The sequence below is a fragment of the Parambassis ranga genome, chromosome 19 (genome assembly GCF_900634625.1).
Source record: "Parambassis ranga chromosome 19, fParRan2.1, whole genome shotgun sequence".
In the NCBI taxonomy this organism is placed as follows: domain Eukaryota; kingdom Metazoa; phylum Chordata; class Actinopteri; family Ambassidae; genus Parambassis; species Parambassis ranga.
In genome coordinates, this window is record NC_041039.1 from 23,731,201 (window position 1) to 23,748,210 (window position 17,010).

The 17,010-nt window shown below is 49.6% G+C and overlaps 2 protein-coding genes across 6 annotated transcripts; both read right to left on the bottom strand.

The window, feature by feature from the left end:
- Nucleotides 1–1,631: 1,631 nt before the first annotated feature.
- On the bottom strand, nucleotides 1,632–6,267 carry syt8 (synaptotagmin VIII). 5 transcript variants are annotated; one of them, XM_028431906.1, is made up of 10 exons: nucleotides 6,101–6,267; nucleotides 4,899–5,052; nucleotides 4,414–4,620; nucleotides 3,742–3,914; nucleotides 3,576–3,671; nucleotides 3,325–3,492; nucleotides 2,543–2,710; nucleotides 2,315–2,432; nucleotides 2,068–2,201; nucleotides 1,632–1,977 (listed from the first exon to the last, which is right to left on the bottom strand). In XM_028431906.1, exons 3-10 carry the CDS (start codon nucleotides 4,598–4,600, stop codon nucleotides 1,717–1,719), a joined length of 1,305 nt encoding a protein of 434 aa, XP_028287707.1. In that variant the 5' UTR covers nucleotides 4,601–4,620; nucleotides 4,899–5,052; nucleotides 6,101–6,267; the 3' UTR covers nucleotides 1,632–1,716. The 5 variants fall into 5 exon arrangements, with proteins under 5 accessions (XP_028287707.1, XP_028287708.1, XP_028287704.1 ...); XM_028431907.1 differs by having other exon boundaries at nucleotides 3,576–3,665; nucleotides 4,899–5,055; XM_028431903.1 differs by having other exon boundaries at nucleotides 4,899–5,055.
- Nucleotides 6,268–7,938: 1,671 nt separating this feature from the next.
- On the bottom strand, nucleotides 7,939–16,314 carry dld (deltaD). The gene is made up of 14 exons (XM_028432145.1): nucleotides 16,157–16,314; nucleotides 14,746–14,821; nucleotides 11,424–11,503; nucleotides 11,269–11,337; nucleotides 10,966–11,035; nucleotides 10,801–10,901; nucleotides 10,565–10,708; nucleotides 10,285–10,386; nucleotides 9,987–10,177; nucleotides 9,724–9,894; nucleotides 8,875–9,064; nucleotides 8,648–8,785; nucleotides 8,455–8,544; nucleotides 7,939–8,213 (listed from the first exon to the last, which is right to left on the bottom strand). Exons 1-14 carry the CDS (start codon nucleotides 16,259–16,261, stop codon nucleotides 8,148–8,150), a joined length of 1,593 nt encoding a protein of 530 aa, XP_028287946.1. The 5' UTR covers nucleotides 16,262–16,314; the 3' UTR covers nucleotides 7,939–8,147.
- Between the last annotated feature and the right edge of the window lie 696 nt (nucleotides 16,315–17,010).

Here is a 17,010-nt window from a genome sequence, read left to right on the forward strand (position 1 = left end):
ATATATATTATAAATTATGAGATATATGTATATAATCATGTTTGTACATATAGCTACACATTCTGGTTATTTTTTTATCTTGTAGCAGGAACTCAAGACTATTATTAACCCTTTTAAATCAATGTAAGCTTGTGTTTAAAGCAGCATCCTGTTTTTTCTGTTTACCTGTAAATGATTAATATTCATAAAAGTTCTCAATAATCCACTCAAACACATAAATGTCTCATGATGAGTGAACTCACGGCTCTGCAGCGTCACCAGTGAAATCAGTCTTCTTCTTCTTCTTCTTACCTCGTGTGTGTGAAGCTGATGGAAGCTGGAAACAGAAACCTCTGAGATGATGTGGTCCCCTCCTCCTCCTCCTCCTCCTCCTCCTCTTCCTCCTCCTCCTTCTTCGTCTTGTGTTTAATTGGATATCTGGCTTTCTCTCCTTGTCTCCTGGTAACCAGGCGATCTGCTGATGTCACTGCTCTCCATAATGAAGTGTGAGTGTATCTAGCTGCCTTTGTCAATAAGCAGGCAGGAGATACGGCTGCCAGTGGAGGTCGTGTTGGCTGTGACGTGATGAGAGGTGATCAAACACTCAGCTCATACCACCAATCATAGTCAGGTTACACACACTCATTTCATTCAGGTCCTTGATTAACACGTTATCAGTGATCTGATTAAAGTAATAGTATTTAACATATATTCTAGAATGAATGAAGGCTAACAGAGGCATATACTGGATGTTAAAGTTTTCAAAATAAAGCCTCACACAGGTTTTTATTCAGGAGAAGAGTCCCTCATCACTGGCAGGATACTCCCACATGTCAGCTTCTGATCTGAGCAGGACTTCCTCCGTCAGGCTGCACGGTGACAGAGGGCGGGGGAGGATCTGCTGTGAGGTGCTGTTGGTGTGGAGCGCCGTCTTGGGCTGGGTGAGTGGAGCATTAGCATTTCAAAGAGATCGCTGTCAGGTCTGCTGAACCCTCACTGACCTGCTGCCTCCTCATAACCCCGCATATTGACTCCAAGTATAGAGAGATGGAGGGAAGCTCAGTCCTAAGAATAAAGATATGAACATGGTTTTATGTTTTTAAATACATTAATGATCATTTTAAAATAAGTAATGATTTGAAGAAAACATGAAATGTAAACTTTATCATCAAAGTTGTGGATCCACCAGTCTAAACATCACTGTGTCAGAGGGTTTTACCTTCTCCAGGTTCAGGTTGGTGTCTGCTGACTGAATGAAACCAGGCTGCAGCCTGCGGAGCTCAGGGAGGTTCAGTGAAGTGATCTCTGGAGGCCTGATGCAGCAGGTGGCTCTTCCTGCTGCATCAGCCTGATTGATCTCTGCTGCTGCGTTCAGCCTTCATCTATCAGGGGAAGGACGACGAACACGACACTGAACACGCAGCAGACCCTCCAGCTGCACCTACTGCTCACAGGATGAACCTTACTAATACCTCAGCAGAGTCATTTATTCTGATGAACTTTACATTTCTTGGGATCATTCATTCTGGACTGTCTCTAGAGCGCCCCCTATATCACAGGAAGTTCAGCAAATAGAAGTTTTTTTGTATTAAAAGTCTCTGTGCCTTGACCAGCAGATGGCGCCAAAGTTATCAAGAAATAAAGTGCTCAGATTAGTAAAATCAAAATTTATTAGTTTATGATTTGATACTAAAATATAGTTATTGATCTTATTGTATGATACAAAGTAATCAGATTTCATTTTGAGATCAGCCGCTGCGTGGTCTCCACCAGTTTGCTGGGCACAGGGATCTTCTTCTTCAGGGGCAGGGTGGAGTTGACCTGCTCGGCCGACAGCAGGGTGTGCCACTGAGCGACCGGCCGCCGCGGGTTGGACAGCATGTCGGCCCAGTGCCTCAGCTGGTTCCCCATGGCGTCGCTACCCAGGAAGATCTTCCCCATGGCATCGTTCCTGGTCACAGCGTCATGGTCCCACACCGAGATTACCAGGTTCATCCTCTGAGGATCACAGTAAAGACACCGCAGCAGTGAAGGAGACAAACGTTATCTTTGATTCATCTTCACACACATCAGTCCATGACCACTCACCTGGATCTGTTCGAATGTGACGTCGAAGGTGAAAGACTCGTTGTAGTATGGATTCAGCGTCTTCTTCTTGATGGACGTCTTCCGTTTCTTCCACTTTCTCTTGTCCAGAGCCAGCTGCACCTTCACGTAAGGATCTGCAGAGGAACAGATCCCTCAGAGCGCCGTCAACATGTCTACGTGTGAACATTCACACCCCTGTAAGGAGTTAAACTGTGTGTGTAAACAGTGACTTGAGTTCCAGTCTGACCGGAGGTTCCTCCGAGGTCCATGCTCTTCAGGTCTTTGGCCTCCAGGATGATGACGGTCAGTTTGCCGGCGGTGGGAACGTAGCGCAGGGAGATGCAGATCTCTCCCAGGTTTTCTTCCTGCAGCACACAAGCATGAATCTGTCATGGACTCTGATCCGTCTTTTGAACAGAGAGATAAAGCAGAGCCACAAACAGGATTAGACTGAGCGACAGCAGAGGAAGAACACCTCGAACTTGGCGGGCTCCGCCAGGTCCTGCCACTCCTCCATGACGTGGTTCCAGTCCACGCTGCAGAGCTGCACCCTGAGCTCGCCGATGATGTCGTGTTTGGAGAATCGGTTGAAGTCAAACACCTTCATCACAGCTGTGGACTTCAGCAGAGCGGACTTGGAGAGCTGAGAGTCAAAAGCAGCACAGATGAAACCGCCTCAGTAGTTAATAACAACCTTTGGACTGTTTTATAAAAGGACTCGGGCTGTTTTCTGCAGAAAGCTGAAGGAAGTGACGCTCATGCTCCTGTCTGTCAGGCCTCAGCTAGCTGTTTGCTAACAATTGCTTATGAAGTCAACCACACAACTACTGTCTGAGTGAGCCAGATCAGCTAGCCTGCTGTGTGCAGACACCTTTAACATCTGATGTTAGAAGATATGCAGTGTAGCTTAGCTTAGCTTAGCATGAGCAGTGATGTCATCACATGCACAATGCTGCCTGATATAGTAGTTAGCTAGCATGCCATGTGACCTCAGCAGCCAATGTGTGCCATTAAACAGTGTCTAGCAGCACTAGCTGGATTTTTGTAGTGATAACTTGTTGATGTTAGTCATTGTAGTACTGAGGTAGATGATGGACGAAGGTTACTCACAAAAATTAACAACTGCATCACAGCCGTAAACAGCTGTAGTTCACTTTATGGCCACAGGTTTCATGGTTAACATCTTCTTCTGATGTTTTTGTTTCATTTTCTTTTTAAAAGCCAAAATAAAAGCCCAAACAATGGACTCATGCAGACCTGGAAGGTGAACTGCTCGTTGAAGACCGGGCTCAGAGTGCTCCTCAGCACTTTTGTCTCGCAGGTTTTGGACTTGTCGGGGCAGATGTAGACTTTGACGTACGGGTCAGAGCTTCCTCCCAGGTCCATGGCCTTCAGACTGTTGGCTTGTTTGATCCCCACTGTGAGCTGTAAAGAGACACAGAGAGGTGACACAACAACTCGTCTAATGACCATCGACTCCAAGACTTGTTGAAAGCAGTCAGAGTCACCTCGGACAGACCCGCGTTGTACTCCAGGGAGTACAGCAGCTTTCCTCTCTGCTGTTTGGTCGAACCATAGTCGACATCTCCCACATCTGGCTGCACCTGCCAACAGAAGCACATCAGCATACAGCCGCCACACAAACCCCGCCTCTGACGTGCTGCAGTCACCCACCAGAGCTGCGGTTGTTTTTCCGTTCACCCCCTTCAGGTTGATCTGCTCATCCTTGTGCTGCTTCTTATTTTTCTTCTTCCCTTTGCAGCAGCACTTGATGCAGATACACAGACAGCAGATCAGGATCAGCAGACCGCCAGCTGCAAAGACGGCGTAGATCGCCCATCGAGGCACTGCAGGGGAGAGACAGTCCAATAAGAGTGACAGCTGTTCTGTCGTTTTCTTCTTAGCTAACTCGCTCTCTCATGTTAACTAGCAACACACTGTGTGAATTGTGATCATGATACAAAGAGTGAAACATTAGAATGTGTATTTAATCCAAGCATAAATGATTTAACAGTAAATCTTCTATCCCAGCAAGCTAGCTGTCAGTATTAGCACATAGTTTTAAGATTTAGCAATTTAGCGGCTAGCTCGGCCAGCAGATTAAATGCCCAGCATATAGGTTATTATGTTTATTATGGTAGCGATGTTAGTGAGCAGATAAGTAACTTAACTAAACTGAATAGACCTGATGTTTGTTTGTTTGTTTGTTTATCAACAGTCCAAACAACAGTAAAGCTGCAGTTCCCTGGACGGCCACAGGTGTCACCACTGAGGGCTGGACCCTGTAAAGGTCTCTGTGTACAGGAAGTGATCCAGAACAATAATCAGGACGCTGCTGTGACTTACGGGGGATTTTGTTCAGCAGGTCGTTGAAGAAGCTGGCGGCTGGGCTGGCGGTGGTGTTAGTGTAGGCAGCGGTGATGGAGGTGACGGGGTGACTGGTGACTGTGAAGTTTGTGATGCTCTCAAAAGCCAGTTGATGTGAGTCATTGAGTAGGGGAGGAAAAGGACTGGGCTGATGGACAGCAGGCATGATGAAGAGGATGAAGAGTTCTGGAAGTGGAGACAGAGCAGCCAGCTGAGACGCGCCTCTCTGCTGATCACATTCAAACAGAAACACTTCTAAGAACAGACGTTTAGGATCAGACGTCACAGCTGACACGGCTGGGTGGAATTCCACCGGCGGGTCTCCACCATGAACAAACAGCACATGAAGCTGCAGTCTGATAACAGCTCTGCACACCGGACACCCACCACACCGCCGTGGAGACAGTCACCACACACACACACACACACACACTCTGAGGTAATAAATGGGATATTCTACTCACTGCTGACGGGCTTTACAGAAACGTCCACATCACTGCGGGCCCTGAACGGCTTCTGAGCTCTGACACTCAGAATGATGTAGGAAGGAGGTGGCGTCTGACTGGACAAACGGATCAGAGACAGGAAACGCCTCCTCCCTCCACACGACTTCAGCTTCTACTGTAATCAGAGCGAAAACATCAACAGTCCATCTGAGGCCCTCAGATGAGGTGATGACAAGCTCACTTCCTGTTCTCCACTGTGAAACAAAGCTGGGGTGGCCAGGAGCAGGACTCTGGTTAGTTTGGTTCCCAGAAAGAAAGAAGGAAATAAAGAAAGAGGTGCCTGTTGATCTTTCCATGCTTCGTATCTATCAAGTCACCGTGATCTGACTCAGTGTAGGAGCAGTTATTATACGAGGAAACAGACACAGCTGAGCGAGTCCTCCCATGAAGCCTGAGCGCCAAATCAAACAAGTGACTGAAAAAAGGTGTGTTTAGATGAAGGAAGGGAAAAAAGAAAGGAGAGGACAAAGAGGAGCTGCAGAAAAATGAGTCGCCTAATGGCCGTCGGCTCACTGCACACTTCGCCTAAAACAGGTGAAGACAGTCAAACAGGCGGGGATGCTGTGTGACCCCGAGGCCCTTCCTGGTTATAACAGGGCACCAGAACAGGCAGCAGTCCCCCAAGACGTGTGAGAGAGTCACTGATATACTAGTGAGATATTTAACTTTAAACAACACACAGAAGCACAAAAAAAGGTGCAGAGGTTATAATAAAGAACCTTGTTCACACAGTAACCAATCAGCAGTGGGGATTTACTGTGTGCTTGTGCGCCAGAATGAAAACATCTGACCAACAACAACACACACACTGTGCTAACATGCAAAACACACAATGAGGGGACAGGAGGTGCTAACATGCTAACAGGTTTCTGGGTTTTAGCATCTCTCCACTCTACTGAGACACAGGTAACGTGTGAGGAACACCTGGACGGAGTTTCTTTAAACTTCGACTCAGACGTGTTATTCCTAAAAGGTCAAAGGTCACTGTAAAGTCTGCAGATGCACTTTCTCCTCAAATTCCGTCACTAACATGTTCACTGTAGGCTGGAGGCAATAATTAAAGTTTACTCCACAAACAAAACAAAGCTGCAGTTCAAACCACCTCCACCTGACGATGGAGACACTGACACATCATGACAGCACAGAGAGACGAGCGGTACCTGAGTGTGACGACCTCCTGTCCAGACGTCTATTTCAGCCTCATTTCTTTTATTTTGTTCTGCCGGCCGTCTCAAAAGTAACTTTGTGTTCTGCTTCTTGGGTCAGCCATCTTCAGCTCTGCGTGTGTGTATCTACCTCGATCTGCAGCCACTCCTACTGAACACACACTGACTGTTCCTACGTAGTCAGTGTTCAAACAGAGGTGGAGTTCACTCATTTAAATAGAGTTTATCATCTGACAGAAGATTACTGAACAAAAACAAGTCTGCAAACACTATGTACACAAAGAACGCAGTTCTAGCACATGTTGATATTGATAATATGTCAGAACTGAGAAAATATCATCAACATTAATTCTGGACTGTCTCCAGAGCGCCCCCTTTGGAACAGGAGGTCCAGACAGTGGGACTTCTTTCAGTACAGATATTTCCAGGTTCCTACCTCCTCCCAGCTGTTTGTGTTCATCTGTCCATCAACAGAAGCAGACTGTCAGAGACAGGAAGAGAAACGTGTGGAAGGTTCTGGAAAAAAATTAGTGAGAGATGAGTCTGAAGAGCCGAGAACAGCTGCAGAGACACTAGTGAAGGATTGAACCAGGTCTGGACCTGAAGAGTCGGAGAAGACCGTCACTAGAGTCCTGCACAGGAATGGACTGCCAGACTGCAGAGAAGACACCTCCAAACCAGACTGGAGTCTGCTAGAGACCACCTAGAGACAGAGCACACAGACGGAAGTCTGCTAGAGACCACCTGGAGACAGAGCACACAGACTGGAAGTCCTTTGGTCAGATGAAGCTGAACTAGAGCTCTGTGCTCACAGAGATGTTGTCTTCATGTGGAGACAGAAAGGAGAGGCTAGAACCCAAAGAACAGGCTTCATACAGTCAGACATGGTGGTGGCAGTATGATGCTGTGAGGAGGATTCAGTCAGTCTGGAACTGTGGATCCTGTCGGTGGAAGAATCATGAAACAAGAAGACTGTCTGAATATCTGAAAGAAACCCTGAACCAGTCTGCAGTCAGACCGGGTCTGGGTCCTGGTTTTCTCTCCAACATGACAGCAGATGAAGCAAACGTCTCTTCTAGTGAAGAACGACCTCCAGGAGAGCAAAGGGTTACTGACTGACCTGCACACAGACCTGACTGAAACCTGACTGAAGGTCTGAGGAGTGGACTAAAGACCAGGGGTCCATGCAGGAGACCATCAGGTCTGGAGGAGTGGACTAAAGACCAGGGTCCATGCAGGAGACCATCAGGTCTGGAGGAGTGGACTAAAGACCAGGGTCCATGCAGGAGACCATCAGGTCTGGAGGAGTGGACTAAAGACCAGGGTCCGTGCAGGAGACCATCAGGTCTGGAGGAGATTCACCGGACCAGGACTCATCAGGAGACTCAGACTTGCTGAATACTACACAGACTCCAGACTGTTAGCATCATTTTGACCTTGTTATTTAGGCCATCTGTACAAACATGGCTGCACGCACAGACACACACACCGTCTCACTTCACTGCATTTATTAGATGAGATAGTGAGATAAGCAAGAACAGACCAGAGCCAATCACAGTAAAGTAATCAGAGCAGCAGACTGTTCCTGTGCATCCGTCAGCAGCTGAACTGATGTAGAGGTTTCCACGGCGACACACATTACACATCCGGGGCCTCGGCTCCAGTTTCCCGCTCTGATTACCATGAAGAGCGTCCATCATGAAGAATTCTCTCAAACGTTCCTGCTTCACAAGCAGACACGCCGCCAAAATAAAAGCATGTATGTGGGCGGAGCCGGTGATGAGTGCTCCTCCTTTAACTCTGTGAGTGCAGAACAGAAGGACTGACAGTGGTCAGTGTTTGTTTACCACCCAAACCCCCTTTTATTAATTAATTGAGAACATTTAAATAACATTAGAACTAAATGTGTGACAGGATGCATGTACATGGAGGATCCCGGCGGGCTAAAGGATGATGAAGGTTTTCTGTTTTATGATGCAGACGCACAGCTTCCTGTTTTATGACTGTTTCATCTGCTGAAGGTGCGACAGCGGCTGACGGATCAGAAGTTGATGGCTTTGCCGAAGGAGGCCGCCAGGTTCGCTTCTCTGAAAGCCTCTGAGACAGTCTGCAGGCAGAGAGGGAGGAAGAGGAGGAGGAAGAGGAGGAAGGATTCAGCTTCAGTTTAGACTTTGATTTGTTTTTTTTTAACAGTAATTTAATATACGAGTAGAATATAAGCCTAGCTAGCTTCTGCTAATGCTAATAAAGTGTGGATAACAGAGAGCTAATTCTCAGCTAACGGGGTAAAGCAAAGGTTTTGAAATGTGAACGGTGTGATGATGTGTTTGTGTTGCAGCTCTACATACAGGATGGGCGTGGCAGACTCGGGCGACGTCCTCACAGGAGGCGCCGTACTCCATGGCCAAAGCAGCCTCGTTGATCATCTCTCCTGCTCCCTGCAGAGAAACAGCAGCAGCATCATACATCAGACTGTATCAGGGAGCCGGCTGTGTCTGTACAGGACAGCAGTCAGTCATCTGCTCAGTGTGTAGCTCTTACAGATCCCAGGATGTGAGCTCCCAGCATCCTGTCTGTCTCTTTGTGGCTGAGGATCTTCACCATGCCGTCAGTGTCGGCGTTGGTTTTGGCTCGGCTGTTGGCAGCGAAGGGGAACTTGCCAACTCTGTACGGGACACCCTGATGAGGAGGACAAGGAGGAAGATCCAAACTGTGAAACACTGCAGTCCTCAGAGGGAGCAGAGGCAGCAGAACTCCTGAACTCTCACCTCCTCTTTGAGCTGCTCCTCTGTCTTGCCCACCCAGGCAACCTCTGGATGTGTGTAGATGACGGAGGGAACACAGTTGTAGTCGATGTGCACCGCACCACCAGCCATGCCCTCCACACAGATAATGCCCTCATCCTCTGCCTTATGGGCCAGCATCGGCCCAGCAACCACATCACCGATGGCATAAATACTGACGGAGAAAGGAGAGAGGAGAGTTCTGTATCTCAAGCAGCTTCCATTTCATTATTTTACTTCCTGTTTGTAAAGCTCAGTCAGCTGTCTCCTGCCGTCCTCCTCAGACCCGCTCATAATTAATCTCCAGTGTTCCATGTCAGTAATTGTGCCTCCTCTGGCATCACTAACGAGCCTGGTTAATCACTCCTTCATTACAGATTTATTTGTGAATCCACTTCTGAAACTAAAACGATCATGTGTGGATGTGGCCTTAGTCTGTTGGATTTGTAGTGGCTGGGTGAAGTGATGGCTGCATCACAGTCAGCAGGTTCTCCACCTTTGTCTGCAGGTGAATAAAACGCTCCCTCAGGACTTGGTCCTAAGGTTATAGAGGACGGTCTGTAAACACTCCACGGTGCAGCACTGGTTCTACCCGTTGTGTTGATGAAGATTCTCAGTCAAGAAAACTCTACAAGTCCAGACGCCTTGCTTCAATCTTCTCTACGTTTTACCTGTTGTTGTCTTTTAGTGTGACACGTTTGTTTTCAGGAAATAAAATCCTAACAGGACGCTAATGACTGAGTGAGTATTGTTTGATAAATATCAGCTGTAATATAAATATACCTATGATCAGACATGGCTGACGTTCAGCTGACAGCCTGAGCTCTGTGGTACCTGGGTACTTTGGTCTGGAAGCGGTTGTTGATGGGGATGCGTCCCCTGTTGTCCAGCTCGATACCAACAGACTCTAGACCGAGGTTCTGGGTGAAAGGCCGTCTACCAATGCAGACCAGCAGCACGTCACACGTCAGAGTCTCGTTCTTCCCTCCAGCTGCTGCCTCCACTCTGAAACACACAGTCACACACCAGAGCAGCATCAGAACCTTCATCATCACCTTAGGTTCAGAATCCATACTCTTCATCAATATTTCACTCACGCCACATCGATCTTGCCATCGGGCCTCCTGGTGGCTCCCAGGACTTTGGTGCCGAGCTTGAACTTCAGGCCCTGCTTCTGCAGGATGCGCTGGAAGTTCTTGGAGATCTCCATGTCGATACCCATGCCGCCCACATGGCCCAAGAACTCCACAGCAGTGACCTTAGAGCCCAGACGCTGCCACACAGAACCCTGCAGCACACAAGCACACACACACACGTCTGACAGAGGCAGAGGGTTGTCCCCCGAGGACCAGGAGGTCTCACTCCTCATCATTAAATCAGTGAAGTGATGCTGACCAGCTCCACTCCGATGACGCCGGCTCCAATCACGATCAGCTCCTCTGGCACCGACTTCAGGGACAGAGCTCCTGTCGAAGAAACCACGCTCTCCTCATCGATCTGATGAAACAAGACACACACAAACATGACGCTTCTGTCACATGACCAGTCAGTGTGCTCTCATTGGTCAGCTCCATCCTGTCTGCAGTGAGAGAGCAGGCAGAGTGTGTGTGTGCAGAATAACTCTGTTATTAGGTCAGACAGAGACTCTGAGTGTTGGTCATGTGAAAAGTCGTACCTGGATACCAGGGAAGGGTGTGACCTCAGAGCCAGTGGCGATAAGGATGTTCTTAGTGTTGATGACCTGCTCGCTGCCGTCAGCCACCGTGGCAGTCACCTGGTTCTTACCGGTCACCCTCCCAAAACCGTTGACGTGGGTCACCTGAAGGGAAGTGATGTCACAGCGTTACCTGTGAGTCTGCCTGCTGATAAACTCAGTGTGAGCAAACATCAAAGGAGGAAGAGAGCGCTGACTTTGTTCTGTTTGAATAGATGTGCGATCCCTCCGGTCAGCGCTTTGACCGCCCCGCTCTTCTGAGCCATCATCTTCTCCAGGTTCAGTGCGATCCCTGAAACTGAGAGAGAACACACGTCAGTTCAGGTTTTTACTTACAAACCTTTTCCAGGGAAGTCACTTACTTTCAATGCCTCTGTTTTCAAAGTCCTTGCCCTGAGCCAGGTGGTACAAGTAGGAGTTGTTCAGCAGAGCCTGAAGACACAGACAACACCGTCAGGAGAGTGACACCCTGTGTCAGCTGCAGGTACTGCAGCTCCTCATGGAAAAACATACAAATGGGATGAATCTGAGTTTTAAAGCAGCCTTTTTCTGCTGATGTCCTGAATTACAGCTCAGTGAACATACAATAGCCAGTCAGTCAGCTCAGTAGTCGTTTCTTTTGGCGCCTTTAAAGTATTTGTTCAGGATGAAGATCAGTGTGTTACCTTTGAGGGGATGCAGCCGACATTCAGACAGGTCCCGCCCAGTGTGGAGTTTTTCTCAACACACACCGTCTGTAGAGGGAAGGAGTGTATGAGTGTGTTTCCATTACGGAACATTCAGTTAAATTACTGTGTGACTGCTCAGCTGGGTGGGTCACCTTAAAGCCGAGCTGTGCGGCTTTGATAGCAGCGACATAACCGCCTGGACCGGAGCCGACCACTGTGACGTCTGCATCGACTGCAGAGGAAACACAGAAACTTTTACCACAGGTGCATGACAGCAGAGCAGAAATCAGACATCAGGGGCAACAAGGGCGGAACACGCCGCCTGTTCTCCATCCATCCATCCATCTTCTACCGCTTATCCGGGGCCGGGTCGCGGGGGCAGCAGTCTAAGCAGGGACACCCAAACTTCCCTCTCACCAGACACTTCCTCCAGCTCCTCTGGGGGAATCCCGAGGCGTTCCCAGGCCAGCCGAGAGACATAGTCTCTCCACCGCGTCCTGGGTCTTCCCCGGGGCCTCCTCCCAGTGGGACATGCCCGGAACACCTCCCCAGGGAGGCGTCCAGGAGGCATCCGAACCAGATGCCCGAGCCACCTCAGCTGGCTCCTCTCGATGTGGAGGAGCAGCGGCTCCACTCCGAGCTCCTCTCGGGTGACTGAGCTTCTCACCCTATCTCTAAGGGAGCGCCCAGCCACCCTTCGAAGGAAACTCATTTCGGCCGCCTGTATTCGCGATCTCATTCTTTCGGTCACTACCCAAAGCTCATGACCATAGGTGAGGGTAGGAACGTAGATTGACCGGTAAATCGAGAGCTTCGCCTTCCGGCTCAGCTCCTTCTTCACCACAACAGACCGGTACAGCGACCGCATTACTGCGGAAGCTGCACCGATCCGTCTGTCAATCTCCCGCTCCATTTTCCCCTCACTCGTGAACGAGACCCCGAGATACACAAACTCCTCCACTTGGGGCAGGAGCTCTCCTCCGACCCAGAGAGGACAGACTACCTTTTTCCGGTCGAGAACCATGGCCTCAGACTTGGAGGTGCTGATTCTCATCCCAGCCGCTTCACACTCGGCTGCAAACCGTCCCAGTGCACACTGGAGGTCCCGGCTCGATGAAGCCAACAGGACAACATCATCTGCAAAAAGCAGAGATGAAATCCTATGGTTCCCGAACCAGATCCCCTCCGGTCCCTCGCTGCGCCTAGAAATTCTGTCCATAAAAATTATGAACAGAACCGGTGACAAAGGGCAGCCCTGCCGGAGTCCAACATGCACTGGGAACAGGTCTGACTTACTGCCGGCAATACGAACCAAACTCCTGCTCCGGCCATACAGGGACCTAACGGCCCTCAACAGAGGGCCACGGACCCCATACTCCCAGAGCACCTCCCACAAGATGCCGCGAGGGACACGGTCGAACGCCTTCTCCAAGTCCACAAAACACATGTGGACTGGTTGGGCGAACTCCCATGAACCCTCCAGCACCCTGCGGAGGGTATAGAGCTGGTCCAGTGTTCCGCGGCCAGGACGAAAACCACATTGCTCCTCCTTAATCCGAGGTTCGACTATAGGCCTAATTCTCCTCTCCAGTACCCTGGCGTAGACTTTCCCAGGGAGGCTGAGGAGTGTGATCCCCCTGTAGTTGGAGCACACCCTCCGGTCCCCCTTTTTAAAAAGAGGGACCACCACCCCGGTCTGCCAGTCCAGCGGCACTGCCCCCGATTGCCACGCGATGTTGCAGAGGCGTGTCAACCAAGACAGCCCCACAACATCCAGAGACTTAAGGTACCCAGGGCGAATCTCATCCACCCCCGGTGCCTTGCCGCCGGGGAGCTTTTTGACTACCTCGGCAACTTCAGCACAGGTGATGAACGAGTCCACCACTGAGTCATCAGCCTCCGCTTCCATAATGGAAGGCGTGTTGGTGGGATTGAGGAGGCCCTCAAAGTACTCTTTCCACCGTCCAACCACCCCCTCAGTCGAGGTCAACAGCTCCCCACCTCCACTGAATACAGTGTTGGCAGAGTACTGCTTCCCCCTCCTGAGGCGCCGGACGGTTTGCCAGAATCTCTTTGAGGCTGACCGATAGTCCTCCTCCATGGCCTCCCCGAACTCCTCCCAGGCCCGAGTTTTTGCCTCTACAACTGCCCTCGCTGAAGCACGCTTGGCCTGCCGATACCTATCAGCTGCTTCAGGAGTCCCACAAGCCAACCAGGCCCGATAGGACTCCTTCTTCAGCTTGACGGCATCCCTGACCTCCGGTGTCCACCACCGGGTCCGGGGATTGCCGCCACGACAGGCACCAGAGGCCTTGCGGCCGCAGCTTCGGACTGCTGCATCGACAATGGAGGTGGAAAACATAGTCCACTCCGACTCAATGTCTCCAGCCTCCCTCGGAATCTGGGTGAAGCTCTCCCGGAGGTGGGAGTTGAAGATCTCCCTAGCGGAGGGTTCGGCCAAACGCTCCCAGCAGACCCGCACAGTACGTTTGGGCCTGCCGGGCCCGTCCAGCCTCTTCCCCCGCCAACGGATCCAACTCACCACCAGGTAGTGATCAGTTGACAGCTCAGCCCCTCTCTTCACCCGAGTGTCCAAAACACAAGGTCGAAGGTCGGCTGACACGATTACAAAATCGATCATCGACCTCCGGCCTAGGGTGTCCTGGTGCCAGGTGCACCGATGGACAACCTTGTGCTCGAACATGGTGTTCGTTATGGACAAACCATGCCCAGCACAGAAGTCCAATAACAAAACACCACTCGGGTTCAGATCGGGGAGGCCGTTCCTCCCAATCACGCCTCTCCAGGTGTTACTGTCACTGCCCACGTGGGCGTTGAAGTCTCCCAGCAAGATGACAGAGTCCCCGGTTGGGGTGCCATCCAGCACCCCTCCCAGAGACTGTAAGAAGGTCAAGTACTCTACACTGCTGTTCGGCGCATACGCCGAAACCACAGTGAGAGACCTCTCCCCAACCCGGAGGCGCAGGGAGGCGACCCTCTCACATACTGGGGAAAACTCCAACACATGGCAGCTAAGCTGTGGGGCTATAAGCAAGCCCACACCAGCCCGCCGCCTCTCACCATGGGCAACTCCAGAATAGAAGAGAGTCCAACCCCTCTCAAGGAGTTGAGTTCCAGAACCCAAGCTGTGCGTGGAGGCGAGCCCGACTATATCTAGTCGGTACCGCTCGGCCTCCCGCACAAGCTCAGGCTCCTTCCCCCCCAGCGAGGTGACATTCCATGTCCCCAGAGCCAGTTTCTGTGTCCGGTGATCAGGTCGCCGAGGCCCCCGCCTTCGACTGCCGCCTGTTCTGTGATGTATATCTATAAATATGTAACCATGATTCTTCACAACCAGAAACAACTGATGAACTCAGGTGGAAACAATAATAAAACAATCATTCTTTTGTTGATTCAATAACTGTTTGGAATTAATAACATGTTAATAAAGTCTGATCACATGACTTATCATACTTGCTGCTTTGTCAGCATAGGTTCTGACAGACAGAGCTGCAGCTCCGTGCAGTTTACAGGGAAGATGGTGGCTCCGCTGTGAGGAAAAGGAAACAGAAACACGCCGTTAGAATACTTTCTTCAGACATGTGTGGGCTACACTTATCATCACCCTTTTATACAACAGCTCTGACATGGAAAGTCAATCAGAGGTCAGCACAGAAGATTCCTCCAGACATCATCTGAATTTACAGTGTGTGGACTCTTCAGTTCATCCTGCAGATTTCTGTAGGACGACTGTGACGACTTTTAAAAACTGCGAACAATCTTTCTGGAAATGATGATGTCTGCAGTGAATCATGTGTCCTGCTGGAATGTGGAACTCCAGTTTGTTTTCAGCTTCCTGTTAAGTGTTTATTAAACACGTTGCAGGTATTTGATGGATTTGAACTAGTTATACATGGCTGAGATACAGCAGAGGCTACGATCTGGAGTTTAAAAGTAACTATAAGTCATAATTTCATGGAGATGCTATAAAACTGTCAGCATGTGTGATGGGGTAAAAATAATTTAGATGATTTTGGATTATTATATCTTATAAGATTTAAACATAAAGAAATAAAATCCATTTATTTCACAGGGTCAGTTCTTTCTTCCTTCTACAGTTAAGGTGTTTTGCTAACTGCTGCTAGCTGTCAGCTAGGACACACTCATCTGTCAGTCCAATCACACCTGTTATCAAATATGTTCACATCAATATAGCTTCTGAAACAGCACGGCTAACATGTGCTAACCGGCTGATCAGTTTGTGGTGTCACAGTTTGTGAAACCAGGCCATCAATGACAAAGTTTATGACGTATTAAGAGTTTTAGGTAACCAGTGCTAACTAGCTTAGCATGCTTACTGTGACGTGAGAGTCAAGTGTAAAGTCGAACAGCGTGCCACATTTTCTTTAGTTATAGTAACTTTAACAGCTTGACACAACACAGACACACGTTTCCCAAACTGTTCACAGCTGAACTGTTCACATACAAACTTACTGACATAACGAGTTTACCTGAAAAACTCCAAGCAACATGTAACACATGTAACACCAAAAGTTGCCATTTCTATCTAGGTACGAACATTTTTGAGCATTTTACACACGCCGAACCAAGATACAAATCATAAAAACATGGCGACTATATCACAAACATAAGAAGTTGATTATTTGGTGGATAGACACCACAACAACTCCAAACTGCAGCTGTTCCAGTTGGACCTGGCGTTAGATTCTGTCCAGACTTCAGTCAGGCAGAGCTGTTAGCTAACCTGCTAGCAAGGCCAGTGGCAGTAAATATAACACCAGCGCGACCAACATCCACAGACAGCAGCGTGGAAGTGGTCCGGACAACCCGAGGTGTTTACTGGGACAATGACAAGCGTCCTTACCGTGGCCAGAGAGCGGTATAACTGTGTCCAGCTCTGCATTTTGTCTGTGTCCCGTCGCAGGATCAGTAACCTACAGCAGGCCGGCCATCCAAGGACTCCCGTCATTGCGCAAGCGCAGTACCAGTCCGCCAGAAAACACGCCTGCGTGTCGCTTCTAGATGACGTCAGACACTGTGAAAGTGTAGAAATACTCAAGTAAACAGCTTGGACTGGGATTTGGGGGGGGGGGGGGGGGATACTCTCCTTCCCTCTCCTCTCCTCTCCTCTCTCTCCTCTCCTCTCTCTCCTCTCCTCTCTCTCCTCTCCTCTCTCCTTCCCTCCCTCTCCTCTCCTCTCCTCTCTCCTTCCCTCTCCTCTCTCTCCTCTCCTCTCCTCTCTCCTTCCCTCCCCTCTCCCTCCTTTCCTTGCCTCCCCTCTCTCTCCTCTCCTCTCTCCTTCCCTCCCCTCTCTCTCCTCTCCTCTCTCCTTTTCTCCCTCTCCTTCCCTCCCCTCTCTCTCCCCTCCTCTCCTCTCCTCTCTCCTTCCCTCCCCTCTCCCTCCTCTCCTCTCCTCTCCTCTCCTCTCTCCTTCCCTCTCTCCCCTCTCTCTCCTCTCCTCCCTCCTTCCCTCTACCTGTGCATGTAAAAAAGTTGCAGTTATCATTTGCAAAGCACTTGAATTGATGCTGCTCTCTAGCTGCAGAGACAAAGCCGGTGGACATTTGAATTATTTTCTGTGAACTGGAACATCAGAGCATTTAGAGCAGGGCTCAATAACCATCACTGGATGGAGGAGGATGAGGAGGATGAGGGGAGAGAGGACCCAAACAGATTGTTCCCAAGCATACGGAATGGACATGATATGTGAAAACATTA